General features: G+C 37.9%; 1 protein-coding gene across 1 annotated transcript in view; it reads left to right on the top strand.

The window, feature by feature from the left end:
- Positions 1-5,206, top strand: part of LOC126188561 (E3 ubiquitin-protein ligase MYCBP2-like) — a gene marked incomplete at its 5' end in the record, with an annotated part of 354,851 nt that extends 349,645 nt beyond the window's left edge. The window contains 3 exons of the mRNA XM_049930160.1: positions 2,983-3,192; positions 3,346-3,613; positions 4,720-5,206. Coding sequence (XP_049786117.1) covers positions 2,983-3,192; positions 3,346-3,613; positions 4,720-4,835 — 594 coding nt within the window. The remainder of the gene's footprint in view (positions 1-2,982; positions 3,193-3,345; positions 3,614-4,719) is intronic.
- Positions 5,207-19,806: the final 14,600 nt, after the last annotated feature.

Genomic DNA, 19,806 nt, shown 5'->3' with positions numbered 1-19,806 from the left:
TCAATGGTTACAAGGATGGTTTCTGGGGGTAACGGATTGGGTAAGGATTCCAGGCGTTCGAGAAAGTGGTTGGTGTCTTTGATGAAGGATGGGAGACTGCATGTAATGGGTTGAAGGTGTTGATCTACGTAGGCAGAGATACGTTCTGTGGGGGCTTGGTAACCAGCTACAATGGGGCGGCCGGGATGATTGGGTTTGTGAATTTTAGGGAGAAGGTAGAAGGTAGGGGTGCGGGGTGTCGGTGGGGTCAGGAGGTTGATGGAGTCAGGTGAAAGGTTTTGTAGGGGGCCTAAGGTTCTGAGGATTCCTTGAAGCTCTGCCTGGACATCAGGAATGGGATTACCTTGGCAAACTTTGTATGTGGTGTTGTCTGAAAGCTGACGCAGTCCCTCAGCCACATACTCCCGACGATCAAGTACCACGGTCGTGGAACCCTTGTCCGCCGGAAGAGGGTTCCACGACCGTGGTACTTGATCGTCGGGAGTATGTGGCTGAGGGACTGCGTCAGCTTTCAGACAACACCACATACAAAGTTTGCCAAGGTAATCCCATTCCTGATGTCCAGGCAGAGCTTCAAGGAATCCTCAGAACCTTAGGCCCCCTACAAAACCTTTCACCTGACTCCATCAACCTCCTGACCCCACCGACACCCCGCACCCCTACCTTCTACCTTCTCCCTAAAATTCACAAACCCAATCATCCTGGCCGCCCCATTGTAGCTGGTTACCAAGCCCCCACAGAACGTATCTCTGCCTACGTAGATCAACACCTTCAACCCATTACATGCAGTCTCCCATCCTTCATCAAAGACACCAACCACTTTCTCGAACGCCTGGAATCCTTACCCAATCCGTTACCCCCAGAAACCATCCTTGTAACCATTGATGCCACTTCCTTATACACAAATATCCCGCACGTCCAGGGCCTCGCTGCGATGGAGCACTTCCTTTCACGCCGATCACCTGCCACCCTACCTAAAACCTCTTTCCTCATTACCTTAGCCAGCTTCATCCTGACCCACAACTTCTTCACTTTTGAAAACCAGACATACCAACAATTAAAGGGAACAGCCATGGGTACCAGGATGGCCCCCTCGTATGCCAACCTATTCATGGGTCGCTTAGAGGAAGCCTTCTTGGTTACCCAGGCCTGCCAACCCAAAATTTGGTACAGATTTATTGATGACATCTTCATGATCTGGACTCACAGTGAAGAAGAACTCCAGAATTTCCTCTCCAACCTCAACTCCTTTGGTTCCATCAGATTCACCTGGTCCTACTCCAAATCCCATGCCACTTTCCTTGATGTTGACCTTCACCTGTCCAATGGCCAGCTTCACACGTCTGTCCACGTCAAACCCACCAACAAGCAACAGTACCTCCATTACGACAGCTGCCACCCATTCCACATCAAACGGTCCCTTCCCTACAGCCTAGGTCTTCGTGGCAAACGAATCTGCTCCAGTCTGGAATCCCTGAAGCATTACACCAACAACCTGACAACAGCTTTCGCATCCCGCAACTACCCTCCCGACCTGGTACAGAAGCAAATAAACAGAGCCACTTCCTCATCCTCTCAAACCCAGAACCTCCCACAGAAGAACCACAAAAGTGCCCCACTTGTGACAGGATACTTTCCGGGACTGGATCAGATTCTGAATGTGGCTCTCCAGCAGGGATACGACTTCCTCAAATCCTGCCCTGAAATGAGATCCATCCTTCATGAAATTCTCCCCACTCCACCAAGAGTGTCTTTCCGCCGTCCACCTAACCTTCGTAACCTCTTAGTACATCCCTATGAAATCCCCAAACCACCTTCCCTACCCTCTGGCTCCTACCCTTGTAACCGCCCCCGGTGCAAAACCTGTCCCATGCACCCTCCCACCACCACCTACTCCAGTCCTGTAACCCGGAAGGTGTACACAATCAAAGGCAGAGCCACGTGTGAAAGCACCCACGTGATCTACCAACTGACCTGCCTACACTGTGATGCATTCTATGTGGGAATGACCAGCAACAAACTGTCCATTCGCATGAATGGACACAGGCAGACAGTGTTTGTTGGTAATGAGGATCACCCTGTGGCTAAACATGCCTTGGTGCACGACCAGCACATCTTGGCGCAGTGTTACACCGTCCGGGTTATCTGGATACTTCCTACTAACACCAACCTATCCGAACTCCGGAGATGGGAACTTGCTCTTCAACATATCCTCTCTTCCCGTTATCCACCAGGCCTCAATCTCCGCTAACTTCAAGTTGCCGCCACTCATACCTCACCTGTCATTCAACAACATCTTTGCCTCTGCACTTCTGCCTCGACTGACATCTCTGCCCAAACTCTTTGTCTTTAAATATGTCTGCTTGTGTCTGTATATGTGTGGATGGATATGTGTGTGTGTGCGAGTGTATACCCGTCCTTTTTTCCCCATAAGGTAAGTCTTTCCGCTCCCGGGACTGGAATGACTCCTTACCCTCTCCCCTAAAACCCACATCCTTTCGTCTTTCCCTCTCCTTCCCTCTTTCCTGATGAGGAAACAGTTTGTTGCGAAAGCTTGAATTTTGTGTGTATGTTTGTGTTCGTTTGTGTGTCTGTCGACCTGCCAGCACTTTCATTTGGTAAGTCACATCATCTTTGTTTTTAGGTATATTTTTCCTTCATGGAATGTTTCCTTCTATTATAACCAGATCTTCATATTATTTAGAGGAGATATTGAGCAGCAAACAAGCACATTTGAAAGTCCAATGCATTGGCATGCACAAGTGCATTCTTTCACATCCACGTGCGCACAACTTACTCACATGACCACTGTTGTCTCCAGACACTGAGGCAGAGTTCTGATGAAGGACTTAGTCCAATTACTTTTAAATGTGCCTTTCTGCTACTCAACGCCTCCTCTGTGTGGTAATTAGCAATCTATCCAATTCATATTATTGTTATTCCATCCTGGATTTTCCATTATTTGATTTGCTTGTTATTTAGGCCAGCATAGAACATTCAGTCCTGGCTGATTTGTTGGCACCTGTGAAGGACCTGTATGAAGATGTTCGCAGAAAAGCTCTTATGAGATTAGAGTATGAGGGACTCCATAAGGCAGAAGCAATAACCAGTCCAGGAGCTCGATTTCATAATGATCCTGCTAGCTATGCAATGGATAGATATGCATATTATGTTTGCTACAAATGCAATAAGGTTTGTCATATCCATTAATATGATATGCATCTGGAAAAATATCAACATTACATAACGATTGGCTTTTTAGAAAACAAGTTTTTGATGCCTTTTCAAAATTTGACAGTTGTATCAGATCCATATTAAAGCTTATCTTATGCTCTTCTGTCATAGGCATATTATGGAGGAGAAGCACGATGCGATGCAGAAGTGGGAGAGGAGTATGACCCTACAGAGTTGGTCTGTGGTGCCTGCAGTGATGTATCTCGTGCCCAGATGTGCCCAAAACATGGGACAGATTTTCTTGAGTACAAGTGCAGATACTGTTGTTCAGTAGCTGTCTTCTTCTGCTTTGGAACTACTCATTTCTGTAATGCTTGCCATGACGACTTTCAGCGTGTCACCAACATTCCCCGTCTGGAACTCCCATCATGTCCTGCAGGTTGTAACTGACGTTTTTTTTTTTTAAATATTTAACAGTAATCTCTAGCATGTCAGTGCATGTCAATGGTACAGAACAGTTCTCTTTATATCAAATTTTGACATCTTAAGTTATCCTGAAACTATGTGGTTATCTTGTTTGATAAGGAACAAAGGTAAAATGCATATAGAAATAATTAGGTCAGTCTGAAAACCCAGTAAATTGTGACACTGGATAGGAATGAGGAAAAATACTTTTGAGAGTAATTTCTCTGATGACCAGATTTTGTGTTGTATAAATAACTGCACAGCCTCTAAAGGATTTTTCCATCCCTACCTCCCTCTGTTATAAGTGTAGTACAATCACATGTGGTATTAAAAATAAAAGAAACTGATTGTTCAAAATATAAACAAACACTTGCAACATTTTCTAAACTATTATGCGATTTTTTGTGATAAATGCTACCACCAGTGGACTGGTACGAAAAAGGAAGTGTGCTATCTGTTCAGTTTTCTAAGTACCCAAAGCTGGAATATCATTGATATTGCATAACACTCCAGATGCCCAGATTTCCTGATGTATTCTTGTTTTTACAAGACAATTAGTTATTTGTACAGAACTGAAATCATTTACTTCTTCTCCAGCCAAATGTTCCACAAATAATTATAAAAAATTCTGTGAAGGAGAATCTCATAATTCCAAAAAAAAGTTATACAAAGACACCAGTGCATGTACTGACAGTTGAAATATTTTAAGATTATTTTTAGCGTATTACATTAACTAAAGTAATCTGAAATAAGGCCTACATTTTGTAAGTATTGTTATACATTATTTGAGTATTGTTATGATACAGTGAAAGCATTCTTCAACATGTGTCTGGTCTGCATATGAAACAAATTCAACTTAATGCTTTTTATTAATTTATAACAACACACCATTTCTTGCACTCAGTCAATTTTGGCGAGTCTTCCACGTTTTCTTGCAGTATTAAGCCGCCTTGATCAATCATTTGTTTACAATCCGTATGTGTTCTTTTGTATAATAATTACAACTATGTGTGGAGTTTGTATGATGAACAATAATCATTTGTTTGTTGGTTGCAGTAATCTTATTTTATATTGTTGCAGGTCCCAAGGCAAAACAGCTTGAGGGAGACGAGTGTCCACTCCATGTGAAGCATCCACCAACTGGTGAAGAATTTGCTTTGGGATGTGGGGTGTGTCGAAATGCTCACACTTTCTAACATAATGTCTCATTATAAATCAAGAATCATTTATCTAATGCATTCTTGACTTAAAAAAAGAAACTGCTGTAATATTAAATATGCCAACACATATATTATCTTTGTAAAGTGTGTAATTGAGAAAGCAGTACTTTTTATTTTCATAAGTAATCACATTGGGTCTCCATAAAGTGTTAATGTTTTTGATAAGTACTGAATAGTGCAATACTTGCCTTGCTCACAGGTCAAAACTCATACCACGATGTAAGCACTGAGAATATGTTGATTTTACTCACAGTGTAAATAAATGAACCATGCATTAGAAGAGGTTTACAGACACTGCAGATAGCTGTTTGAAAAATTTGAAGGATATGCAAAATACAACAAAGCCGTGAATACTTTGACAAATAGTAAGAAATTTAATGTGATATCCTAGATTATTTTGGAAGAAATACTAATATATCTTGAGTGAGGAACTGTATGCACGTTGGCAAGAACATTACAGAAATCTACTCCGTATCATTTTAATAGCTTTATGTAACAAGAAACCTGATGTCTGGGTTTTCATTTGTGATACAGTTTTAGTGTACTAATTGTGAATTTCATGAAATGTGTACATAATGACAGATTGTAAAGTGTGCATGAACAAGTTACCATGTTTTACAGAGTAGTTTATGAACTATTGTTCCTTTTTATTTTTTTAGCATATATAAAATGTATTTTTTTTATCTCTGTAACTGGATTAAGGTCTACATTGTAAAAAAAAAATGTGCCATACTTTCCAATAAATTCTTTTAAGTTATTGATAGAATTTATGAGAATTTATCACTGGTAAACAGCATAACATTGTATGCCGTCATGTATGTGGAGACAGTAACAACACATGCAGAAATGTGTTTTTGTGTACAGATACTTATTTTTTATAACCAAATGGGTGTGCTCTTTTGGTGTACTTTCATCCCTAGTCCATTACCCATAACTGTTATCAGCCTTTTCTTGTAACGTTTTATTGTGCTTTGTACTCATCTTAATATTTTAATGTTACTAAATCACTTGCCAAAATTTTACACTCTTGTCTTCCCTCCCTTCCTCTTTCACAATACTGTGTATATCAAAATCTTTAAGTAACTTTCTTTCTTAAAAAAAGTTACCGATAAATCTAATGCTAATAGGATGTAACAACAGCAAGCATTTGCTATGGTACTCATAAAGAACAATGTAAGAATAAATAAATAATAATTTTGGATAGCATATGGTCTTGTAGTAACGAAAATATTTTATGAAAATATATTTCCAGCTACTCCAAAAACTGTATTTGCACATTTTCATTTTACTGGAGACTGTCCTGATACATATGATTTTGGGTGCTGTAATCATCGTCTATAAAACTCTTTCTCTGTACATCAAGCTAGATTTGAGGGATTGTAATTCAAATCCTCTTTCCTCTTCTGGCCCTCTAGACTTATGTTATACTTAACGTGATTAAGGTGGAAGGCGGGATGGTCCCTCTTTTTTTAAAAAAAGGAGGACTGTACTGATTTCCTTCCCCATTCTTGTCCAGTCCCAACCAGTGCTCTGTCTCTAATAATGTCGAAGGGCATTGAGCCTGAGGCTTCTTTCATTTTTCTTCCATTGCATTTCAAACCCACCAAAATATTGTATACTATGTATTTGTTAAGTTTTTATGCCATCTTGGAAAAGACAATAAAAGTGATCAAATAATGTTTACATTTTTTTATACAGTGATACATTTTAATATTACTTTCAATAGATTCTATGCTAAAGAAGATTACCCACAAATGAAATCCTTTAGTCCTCAGTGAAGCTTCTGCTGAAGTGAACCATCTGTAATTGTAATGTGATATGGACTGGGACTCAAACCTATGTCTTCCTTGCATGGACAGTATTCTACCAATTAGTCTATTCAAGAATACCTCATACACTATGTAAGCTCCCTACTAAGAAACTGTGATCACAGTTTAATTAATTTCAGCAATTAGACTGTTTAATTAGTAGTAGAGCTCACATCCGTAGATCGTATTCATTTTTTAGTAATTGAACTGTGACCTAACCAATATGACGAAGGTTGGAGTCATCATTATTATTAGCATGTAAAATTACTCACTGGGAAAATACTGAATAACAGTTCACATCTGTTTTCACAACACTTTTCGAATTTATTTTCAAATTTCAGTTACTGTGATTCCTAGGCACAATGTTAAATTATAGTTCTGCCTTTCATACATGTAAGCCCATTACCAGTGATCAGTCATCCAGTTATGTAAAAAATTCAAATTTAAGATATATTCTGCATAAATCACTTATGATATCATCTAATCTCTCCTCAGATAACTAACTTCATTATATGTGCTTTAATGCTCCTATGTGCCTCACATCCATACTACTACTCCTTTGCTTGACACACTCAACCATGCTCTCTAAAAAAATGCCTACTGCCCACTTTAGTGATGAGCAAAATAGAAATTGGATCAGAATCACTTGGGAACTTTGCCCTTTTAATTCAAGGTCACTGTGGCTGTATTTTCACTTTACTGTAACCTAATTCGAAAGAACAGAGGAGGACCATTAATAATTTTCCGTTATGTTCCTTCTAGTTTTAAAATTTATGGAAAGGTCTACTTTTTGTCTTGAGTAAAACTTAAAAATATTGCAGTAGAATTCTGAATACTTTTACCAAGTTCAGAAATTATAAAAATAAAATTCATTCTTCTTACTTTATAATAATTTTATTAAAAACAAAATAAATACTACAACATAACTGAAATCAATTTTCTACCTCTTGAAATTATTTACTCTTGATGTTTACAATCAACATGATAATTGATGTGCCTAAGAGGAAGGAACTAATCAATGTTAAGCTTTATAAACAAAATTTGACCAACATTACTCAAAGTGAGTTGGTTACATTTCTCAGCGCAAGCCTGTCCTCCTTTCAAAAAGCTGCTCTCACAGGCTATCAGTGTAGCTTGAATACATAATTTTTTCGGATCCGATTGGTGAACTGTGGGTACAGAAGTTATCCAGATTCCCACAAGTTTAAGGGTTGACTACTTGCAGGCGAATATGCCTCAAATAAATATTTGTCTAGCTTGCTAATAGCGACAAGTTCTGGAGTGTGGCTTCCTTTGAAGTGACTGATAGTATCATTGAACTCCTCCCTAATTTGCACCCATTATGTTAGTAATAGGTTGGTGATTATTTTTTGTTTAATTTTTTTGTATTACCACAGTTTTCTTAAAACAAATCTGCACTTTTTTGAAGAATATAAATGCTTTTTTGACATCATCAACAGTTTTCTGTACTGACTTCTGTATTGTGTGTTGCACAGTGAGATTTAAAGAATGCGCAAAGTTTGGAACTTGTGACAGATTCAAAAGTGTGGCATTTAATTTCATGTTTGAAGAGTAGGCCATTATTATGGCAGTGATTTTAAACTCTATATCTATTAAAATTTTATTGAACTCGGTGTGTGCAATGTATTGATCAGTTAACTAAAGTTACTATTTGCATAGTGAGATAATGACAAAATTCTTTCTTTACACTTAATGATGCAGTTTGTGTTGCAAGGTGCTCCACATGCAGTGCACTGGCAACTGTCGATGGGGTTGTGGTATCCTGTGCTTGAGCATGTTTGGAAATGTATTCCATGGGCAATAGGTGCAGCTGGAAGTTGGCTTCCTCAAATTTGTTGTTTGTCATTGTTGGGATGTTGTGGAGTCCATGCTCCACATTTCTTGGTTTTTGCTGTCTGTCTTCCAGGAGTCTAGTGTATTAGGGGTCAATATAAGATTATGAGCTGCCATGAGGTCTTCAGTGAAGCAGGTCGTGTCTGCCAAAATATGGGTTATTCGGTTTTGAGTGTATTTTACAATGCATAGCTTGTGATAACTTGACTACCTCATATCTTTTGAGATTTGAATATGTGACATGTCTCCATATAAGTTGAATGTTGTATGATGCAGTTGGCACAACCTTTAGTTGAATAATCCCAGAGCTGTTCTTACAGATTTTACACTCAGTTTCTTTATCTCAATAGTTGCCTTCATCACTCTAACTAATCTCTCTGCAGTTGGTGATAACAACATTTACCCAATTTGAAATATTTTCTGCAGTGTGTCTTTCTTTAGATTGGAAGCACTCAAGAAGATACGACTCTGAGTCCTCTCATGTATAAAATGTGTTGTGTATGCATAGAAAATAATATTATTTATAGTTGTTTGCCTGTAATTTTTATCAAATAACTGGGCATTAGAAAATTTGATAATGCTTTTCAAACTCGCAAATTATAAATTTGGCAATGGGTATTTATGATTTGTTAAAATGTTGTGTTTATAATGCCATAATTTTATTTATTATGATCTGCTTTATAACACTGGCAAATTTACCTATGGATTGTTACAAATGAAATTCAGTTGGAAGAAGGGCATAAAAAAAAGTAAATCAGCATTTGCAGGAACCCAGTGACAGTGGTGGGCTGGATATAGATTGAGACTAACTTTGACTTCCTGGGAGGAGAACTTCATCTGAAGTGGAAGTAGGCATTGGTGAGGACTATTCGCGAGAATGATTTCTCAGATGTCATCAGTTGATTGGTATCTTTATTGGCTTCCTAACACACACCATTCCAGAGGTACTTTTGAATGCTTGGACTTCAGATGTCTTTTCAGGTATGATGAGGAGCCAGAAGAACAAGAAACTATCTGCTGGGAGTAGTGGCACTTCCACTTATTTATTCAGTTCAGTACAACAATACCATACATCACTTGAAAATCTAGGTGAAGACAGTGTGGCTGACTTATATCCCAAAGCAAAGAAAAACATCTTACATGGAAAAATTTAAATACTTGCTATCAAGATGCACTTTTTAAGTAGTAAAATTTAACAATACATACCATTATTATTATAATAAACATTGTCAGAAAGCAGTCAGGTCAAACAGTGAATGAACCAAGAGCTCAGCAAGCTGAATTAGTTACAGAGCCAAGACTGCAAAGAGTGGGGTGGCTCCTGAGTCACCCGGCAATCCACTCCATTTGGAGTTGGGAGTGGTAGTGGAATGGTGGGAAACTGGCGAGTGGTGAACAGTGAGGGGTTGGCAAGTTGTGAACAGTGAGTGTGTGGCAAGCAGTGAATGGTGAGCAGCTGACAGACAGTCAATGGTGAACGGCTGACGAACAATGAATGGTAAGTGGTGGATGGGTGGCAGGAGCTAGTTCACCTGCAAATCACTCCATGCTCCATCAGGAGCAGTAGCTGAGCAGAGAGCATGGAAGCAGGTCTTGTGAATAAGTTCCTTCTCACTCACTAATGACTGAGCTGCAGCACATTCATTACAAGCTGTCTTTTCAAATCAAGACTGGAAATAAAAAATGAGAAATTGTTTTATGCGTTAATGCAGTATTCTGGAAACTGACTTTTCTTGCTCTCTATTCTTTCTGTGGTAGACAAAAGATGCTCAAAACAGTAAGGTACATAAACACAAACAAACACATTGTCTACAGTGTATTTTTCTGCAACTTGGGACTGGTTCTTATTATAATCCGCTGTGCCATAGTGATTAATGCAGCATGTTGTGTGGAATGCTGTTGTACCAACCTGTCCTAGAATCTTCATTCCATTCACTTTCGACCACCCTTTTTCCAAATCACCAGTTGTTTATTACATAGAAGATTTTAGCTCTTTGAAACAGTTCGGGAGCAGATCACCGAGCTCTAGTGTGCACTACCTGTGCTGCAGTTCAAAAAGAACCAAAGGAAAAGAAAGGGTACATGATCCTGACTAAGGTGAACAGTACACTTACACCCGCCACACTAACTTCTTTTTGAAATTATCATGAGATCCTCAATATACATTAAAAAAATAACCTCTCAGAACCAAAAATGACACCCAAAAGCTAAAACTTCTGATAATACACAATCTGATGCACACAGTTAAGTGACAAGTAAAATAATGTTGCACTTTATTCCACATTGCTCTTTCCCTGATCTTAAATTCACAAACATTTGCATACAACAAACCAAGATCTCTGTTTCCTTACAAATATGTTAACATTTTTAACAAAAAAGATAGCAAGGAACTGTAAAATAAGGAATGTGGACCATTTGACCATCTTATGAAAACATAGTCTCACTGACAAGAATAGAATAAAAAAGGCAGTTACCCATAAAACACACAAAAGAAACAAATTTTCTTTGTATATATGCACACACAAGAAAAGTATCACTTATATCTCAATCTACGTTAAGACAAAAAAATGAAAAATTCCAAGTTACGGTGACTCACATGAACAAATTACTCAGGTGGAAAATCGTTTAGTTGTAACACGGTAAATTTTCATATCAACGTTGAAGATATGATGAAAGGAATTCAGTATAAACAAACCTGGAAATAATATAGGTATTTAGTTACGAGTTAAAATAGTATAATTCAGTGTGGCGTTACACAGCTAAATGAAAACAGTAAAGGAGTCTTCTGTAAAAGAAACGAAATATGTGGAAGAAACATGATACAATGAAGAAAATCATGAACATCGAGTGATAAAATGAAAACTCATTTTTTTCCATGCTCTGTTTAGCACAAAAGTTTTCTTTCCACACTTGCCTCTTGTCATCTTCACTGGTGAATCACTATGTTGTGCACACATCACATATTACAATGGCACCATCATGTAAATTTGTTTGTGTGTTTCTGGTACGGCTGGTCCTATAAAACAAGCTCGCATTGCTGTGGGTGTAGGTTGAGCTCATAGTAACTGGCCTGTTGTTTGCAGGTCCTGGTGTGCAGCACGTAGTTTGGTACTGATGTATCTTTTTCTGTGGCCGGAACAGATAAAAATCACAGCCTTAGATTTTGCCTTGATTCCCACTGTTGATACCCCATAGGGACTTTGCCGCTGCAATGTATGGCTTTCCCTTTTCTTTCTGTGTTATCTGTACCACTCTGTTTACATTGTAGCCAGCATATGATTGATATGGCAGCCATGTGCCCAGACCTCCATTCACCATTTACACAATCATGCCATGTACAAAACAACAACATCCTACTTCCATTTGTTTATCTTTGTCCTCCTCACAGTACTCTTCCATCACATTAGTCTTGGACCTGAGGATTTGTGTTTCATTTCACTGATAGATCACAAGAAGTCCCATCCTGTTTCTTTTTTCAACCTAGAGTTCCTGCATATCTAAGTTGTCAAGATTTGTAACTCAGCATTCCAAGTCATTGTCTTCATATTTGTGTCACAAATAAAATTTTATGCTGTAAGCAGCACCCCCATCGTGGTCATGGAACTGTTAATCAGTATTCCTGTTTCTTCTTCCTTCCATTTCTTTTCAGTCTGTAAACACACTATGTCTTTCCTTCTTCTGTACAACAAACTTAATGTTCTTCTGATGGTTGCAAATCTTTTCCTTTTCTTTTATCATCATGCATTCCTTGTGCATAATTTGCAATTTTGTTTGTGTAGTTGTCATTCATAATTGTATTGCTATATTGTTCCAAACTGAGAGTATTCAGAACTAGTGTATTTTGCAGCATCACCCATCTTCCTGTCTCCTTGCAGTTCTCAGTCGATTTTTAGATATGATCACCTTCACTTTTCAACCTTGCTACTTCTACCTCAGCAGCTTACAATTCCCTTTCTTTGGTAGAATTGCTGAATGTTAACTATTTGTTTCATAATATAATTCCCCCTTTTTTCTTTTCAATTCCATATTTCCATTTCATGGGATATAGATTACATTTCAAAGTATGGCAATTATTCTTTAAATGTGATACATATCCTGGATTTGATTCTGGAAGCTGAAGATTCATCTTGTGTTTCTCTATCTTTGTGTAGTGTCTCAGATGATGTGACAATGTCTGCTTTGATTTTGTTCACATCTGGTGTCTCTTCTTTAATTATAACTTCCGTACTATCGTCACACTATGTGATAGAGTAATCCACTATACCATTAAAATGAACTTTATATCTGTTGATGTTTGTATCACTAATTTCTTTGCTAATATAACTCTCAGATATTACAGCATCCATGGAGATTCTTTCATCTTGTTCCGTTCAGTGAACTTATCTGTGTATTTGGTCATTCTGCTATTGATGTTGTCCCTGTTCCTTTTTCTTGGCATATATCTTCTGTTCCTAATTACATTACTGCCACCTGTATTTTGTCTCCTTTATGTGGATGATTAATTCAGCCTGCTCCTCCCTATGTTATTACTTGTATTTCTGTTAGTGAATATCCTCACTCTTGAGTGATTTGCTTTACTCTAACATCACTATCCACAGGCTCCTTTATGGCAGTATCCACATTAACTATTAATTTTTGAAATTTACTTCTCTGACTATTTCATTTTTTTGTAAGGTCTTCCCGTCTTTATAATTGTGACTGACACAGTTTCCCCCTTGATAATAGCTCCAGGGCGGGTCTGAGCTGAAACTAATCAATGTTTACCTGCTTTCCATTTCTCCCTGTATTGCTTTCACACCATAGTGTATATGTTTTGTCTTCTCCTCTTGGCATAAAGAATCATTAACATATTGCAGCGTGTCAGCAACTGTGAAATGTACAGCAAATAAACAATGTTTTCAGCCTTCAGTTGCAAGGTAATTTTACTTGTTTACCTAGGTTTCGATTCCAGTAATGGAATCTTCTTCAGAACAACAATGAAATTATTTTGTGAGCCAAACACTGGCCATGTCACAGATAGTTTTCGAGCCGCTTACGTGTGGTCCTGATTTATGGCCGGCGCAGCTCCGTCTACGTTCACCCTAATGGTTTTAATTTTGACTGACATAATCTTATGATTATGCATCTTTAATGTTTTAATTTTTAATCTGTGACATGGCCAGTGTTTGGCTCACAAAATAATTTCATTGTTGTTCTGAAGAAGATTCCATTACTGGAATCGAAACCTAGGTAAACGAGTAAAATTACCTTGCAACTGAAGGCTGAAAACATTGTTTATTTGCTATAAAGAATCATCCTGTCCAAAACTTCTGCACTGTAGTCCCCAGTTGTTTTATTAGGCCGCTGTCACGTCTCCCTTGCCCACAGTTCCAGCTGTCTTTATATCTAAGGCGATGATGAGCTTCTCTATATTCTTGCCACTCTCCATGCCAACTGCTCTCATGGTTATTCCTTCTTCCTCCATTTGTGCTGATATTCTGCTTGCTTATTCCAGTTCTATAATCATACCTATCAATCTGCCTCAAACATAGTATGTTAGGTGATGTACAACCTAACTTATGACCAAGCTTTCCTCGAATGGATTTTCTAAATACTGTCTCCATTCTAGTTCCTTCCAGGAGTGTTGCAAAATTTCCATTATCCCTTCTGTTATGCAATTGTTGAATAATTGTTTTCAATATCCCTTCTTGTCTGGTTTGTGACCAGTACTTTGCAAGGAGGCTAGCTCACATTCTTTATGATATTCTGTTTTATTGTAGTCGCTCCCTTCACCTGACTACTTCTTCTAATAATTTGACAACCAAGCATCTTTTGCACTTCCAGCAATGCATCTGGCATGATACCTTTGAAATTTCATATGAATAAGACTGGGTGTAAACGATCCTCTGGGATAAATTTGTTGAATGGAATACTCTTTATAAATTCCATCTGTGAACTGCATGCCAGTACTAGACACACATTAGTCTGTTTATATCCTTCCTCTTGTACATTTTACATATCACAATTACAACATCCTCCTTGTCTTGCTTTCCTTTAACCTTGTTTTTATTGTAGCCATCCTGGTGATGTTTACTCGGTGTGTTTCCGGCAATTGTTATTGGATTACTTTTACTAATTTTTGTATATAATTTATGTGTGCTTTTAATTTAATCTCCTCTATAGTCTTGGTTGTAAATTGCACTTCTACCTGTAAATTCTCTCTACTGTAATATGCTCGACCATAACTATGCATTTATCAGCTTGTGTTATCAGCAGGTGTCACACCATACTGATCTCTTAATGCTTGTTTTAATTCCTTACTAATTTTTTCTGTTATCTCTGTTTGTTTCCTTGAAGCCTCTGACAATATTTCTGTGCTCCATCTGCCTCCCTTTTGTGGCATCATATGGTAATTCCCCTGTCTAAAGCATTTTCATCTTTGCTTCTATTGACTCTTTCTGTAACTGTGGATCTGGCACTATAAAATCCTCCAAAAAAAGGTGCTGCCCAGTGTCTCACCCCTCGATTTACTGTTATTCAAAACTAGAATTTTTGATTTGTCATTAAAGTCTTTCTTTAACTGACAAAACTGATTGCATTTGTTACTATCAACTTCACTTTCTTGCTCCATATTGTCAATCGTTACAAGTTTCAGCACTAACAAAACCAAGTTTCATCCCGCACAAAATATTGCATTAACACATCCACAGTCCCGATAGTATAAATGACAACTGCTTGTAATACCGCTTCCGAGTTCCAAAAGTTCTGCACATACTGCAGCAATGATAAATGCAACTATGCCACAGTGTTTTGATTAGAGCGAGAGACTTACTTTTTCTGAAATTTGAGAATGTAACTCAATGTGATGTTTTGTCTGCCATGGCTAGTTGTTAGCTAAGAAAATTCATATTGCTCCCCTTTTACTCTGCACTAGTTTCTGTTCCCTAATTAGATGAATGTTGCATGTATTCTGTTGCACGGCTGCTCACTTTGTTTTAATGGCCACATTTTTGTCTAGTACAGTTTGATCTGTTGAAGTTTTGTTGTAAAACATGGCACAAATTTTATTTACCAGAATTTTAGTTTATGTCTCTTGCTTTCTATTGTTTATTTAATATTTCTTCCTCAAAGGACAAATTCCTGTTATGATAAGCTGTATGGTAGCTCTTTACTAGTAAACTACATCACAATTTAATAATCTTTGGGCAGTCAGACTATTCAATAGCAGTAGAGCTCACATCCATACATTGTATTCCTTTCTTAATAATCATGACTGTGTGCCCATACATAATGTCATTATTGTTAACATATTGGGGAAAGTGGGGTAAAGTGGCCACTCTAAGTGAAATTGAATTTTCATGAAACCATGGCTATTAACAGAAGCTTGTAGCATAAACATCTTGAATCTACAACTATAAGGCATCACTTCAAATATTTATAGCTAAGGTAAAAGTATCTTTTATGAGATATGTAAACGTTTTTCTGAATCCTTACATAGTGGCCACTTATCCCTGCCTAATGAAGTGAAGTGGCAAGTTATTTGACATTGTTCCCAAATACACTGTTTAATTTAAAAAACAGGTAGGCTCATAGTTTGTATTTCACTGTTGATTATTATTAGGAGAACAATAATGGAAATGAAGGAGAAACTTGTTGCAATATATTGTTGGCACAAAAAGGTCAACAAATGAGAAGTATTAATTATACCTAATGACATAATAGAGAAATCAATGACTAACAATAGGTTACTATTTCAGTCTAAGTCATACACAATTTATCCACTCAGAAACAATGTTAAGTCATGTATAAAATTCTCACATGAAGTTGTCATCACATCCAGTGCACAGTTGATGTGTCCAGCGTTTACAGCTCTGACATCTTATCCAGTCTTCATTTTCTTTAGATCTAGAAAACACTTTCTTTTAGCTACAGCCAACACATTTTTATAAGGGCTTGAAGTGATCATGACAGTCCTTCTGTTTTTGCTCCTATTTTGTTTTTGATTCACACTCTGTGTCTTAGGCAAAGGTTTTACATCCTTTGAGCTTTGTGGAACCCACCAGTTGGATACTTCAGTGGTTGGACACTGAGAGGAACCTTCTCATGGGGAAGGCTTATTGAAGAAGACAGCAGTTTGGCATCCAGAAGGACCAGCACAGTTTGGCATCCAGAGGGACCAGCACTTGCAGAAGACTCAGCAGTTTCGCAATGAGAAGATCCAGTATTTGAACAAGGCACAATATTAATGTCTCTGTCCAAGGGAATATCAGTAACCTCAGCTGCAGTGTAGCCTCCATCGGTAAACATGTTAGGGTCCGGAGGAAAAACTCTACCCTTTCTAAAGCTATTGATTGCTGTCATTAGAATGACCGTACGAAGAAAAGCTTCACCCAAGATTGCACTTATTTGAAACTGTGTAATAGTTCTTCCTGGATTACTGTGATGAAATTTTTCACAAGCTTGTGTGCAGAAGGTTTTCAAAGGAGACATGAATGCCACATCCAAAGGCTGGATCTTGTGGGTACAATGAGGGGCCAACGACACAAGGGTTGTATCATTTTCTCTGGCATTATCCATGAAACCCATGTTCTTAGTATGCATAGTGTGACCATCTAAGATTAGTAGAACTGGATCTTGAACAGATGGTTTTGTTCGTTTCAAAAAATTTTCAAACCAGTTCAAAAAAGTTTCCACTCTGCATCCACCTGCTAGGGTGGCATGCAAATTTGGTTTCTGGCAGAGCCTCATTTTTAAGTTCAACCTTCACTCTTCGCCATGGAAAGATTACAAAAGGGGAAATGAAATTTCCTCCTGCAGACATGCACACTACAAAAGTCGACAGCAAACCTCTATCAGCTGAAGTAGTGGCTCCGATTTGTCGTTTTCCTTTACTGTTGTCTTGGATTGAACTATCAGTTTCATCTACATTATAAATACGATGAGCAATATGAAATCATTTATCTCGCAATGTTCTAAGGATATTACAAAACTTGTGTATGTTCACCTTCTTAAATGCTTGTGCTCTAGCCACAGAGGTTGATTCTGGATTCCTAAGACTAATATTAGGATGCTGTCATCTAAAGCATGTCATCCAGTCTTTGCCTGCCATTTCAGACTCTCTGCTGAAACAATGTGGTATTTTGTTACGCTCTGCCAACTGGAATGCCAGTCACTGTAGGCCATTCACTGTAATTCCATAATACTTGTTTTCCATTTCAAAAATTTCATTTGAAAAATGTAATCAAGGGTCCTTGCTCTTGTTCTTCACTGAAAACTGTCCTTAAGCTGTCCATGATCTCTTTACTGCCAACTGCATTTCTATTTTTCCCTAGAACTCTTCTGTTTAGCACATTATGTGGAATACTGAATTGTTTTGCTGCTGCTGAAAAAGGCATGTTATCCTTTTTTAGTGGTTCAATTGCCTTTTGCATCACAACAGGGTCCCACATTTTTTGCTCTGTTTTCTGCATGTTTTGTCGTAGCATCTTGAAGCTCTAGCAAATACTTGCAGAAGAGCAGAATAATGGATATTAGTTTTGTGTGTAAAACAATTCGTAATGTTTTAATTTCAGTTGTTATACTATGCATAAAATATGGATGTGTAATGTGGCCAATTTTCCCGATCAGACGGCATATCTGTATCAGTGGTTTACACTTGAAACAACACAACTGATGGAAATAATGGTGACATATTTGTAAACCAAAAGGCACTGAACGAACCGTGAGATCGCAAAAACCTATTAATCTACAAAAATGAGTCAGCTAAAGTAATATGGGTGACTTACCCTATATCAAATGATCAAAAAACCTAAATATGTTCACAGAAAGGTATTGGAACAGTCTTCCTTTGTCATCACTGACAAAACTAATGGTATTGATTATATCTAGTTTGGCAACTTCTCAGTATGAAGAAACACTGTTGGAGGTGAAATATTGAATAATGACAGCTCAAGTCAAGTTTAATGTAACTTTTGGAATTTATTTTCAAAAATCAATCACTATGATTTGCACACACTTTATTGAAATTATAATTCTACCTTTCATACAAGCAAGCCAATTATCAGCCATCATTCTTCCAATTATATGAAAAATTCAACATAAAGTACATCTGCATAAATCACAATATCGTCCTCTCTCTTCCCTTTAATACCTTTACATGTGACCACGTGCCTCACATCCATACTATGGCCCCTGGCTTGATGGACTCCACACTGTCCTCTCAAATAATGCTTATCACCTCCACTAGCCATGCTGTTGGTCAAAGAGAACCAATCACAAAAGGGCATGTACACTGCCTTGACTAAGGGGATAACCACACTTATGACCAGTTCACACTTCACTTCTCTGCCACTTCTATCCTACATTGTCTAAAATCCACGAACACCTCTGCAGTGCTACTATAGTCTGCATCATGAAGGAAGGCAGCCCAATTTCCTGCTGTTCTGCACATGCCCCTCCATTAACAGCTAGCAGCCAATAATATTCATTCTCTTTCCGTGCGGCTACCTACAAGCTACAACTAGGCAGTGAGAATATTTCTCCTGCAAGCTGAACTGTTGCCACTTCGCAACAATGTAGTTTCATTCACAGAGCAACAGGATTATTTATTCAGATGTTAATGTTATTTTTCTTGTAGAAGTACAGATGTGAATGTGTATCCATAAATGTGTTAGAGAAATTTCCAAATAATTGTGTCAGGTGGCAACAGTAAACATGAAGTGCTTCCCAATCAGGTGATGTGGTTTGGTTTTCTTGTTGTATTTATGAGATTTTCAAATCAGAACTGCACAGACAATAGTAACTGAAAGTAGCAGAGCTGTAGAAATGCCAGGAAAAGTTGGTTTAATGTCGGAAGATATGTATAACACCAATGGATGCCTTTGATGAGGATGTTTGAGGGCACTCTATGTTTGAAATGTATTATAGATGACAAATATCCAGTATGACAAAAAACATGGCACAAAAAAACTATGTTCAAAGCAAGCGCTCTGTCAATGCAAAGAAATTTAAAAGGCATTGGTTTCAAATATGTTAAAAGTAATGAGGGAAGAAAGAGTTTAACTGAAAGAAGTGACATAGCTGCAGCATGAGTCACATTCCTAAGAAAGATGCAGGAAATAAGAGAAGAAGGTAGAACAGCACAGACAATTGTAAATGAAAGTATCAGAGCTGTAGGAATGCCAGGAGAAGTTGGTTCTGTATCAGGACAAATGTATAACACCAATGGATGCCTTCGACAAGAATTTTTGCAGCTGCTCCATGTTTGAAATGTATATAAATGGCAAATCAGAATCATTACAGGAAAA

This window comes from Schistocerca cancellata, chromosome 5 (genome assembly GCF_023864275.1).
Source record: "Schistocerca cancellata isolate TAMUIC-IGC-003103 chromosome 5, iqSchCanc2.1, whole genome shotgun sequence".
Classification (NCBI taxonomy): Eukaryota; Metazoa; Arthropoda; class Insecta; order Orthoptera; family Acrididae; genus Schistocerca; species Schistocerca cancellata.
Note: the sequence above shows the minus strand (reverse complement) of the source record. Positions and strands in the feature narration are given on the sequence as shown.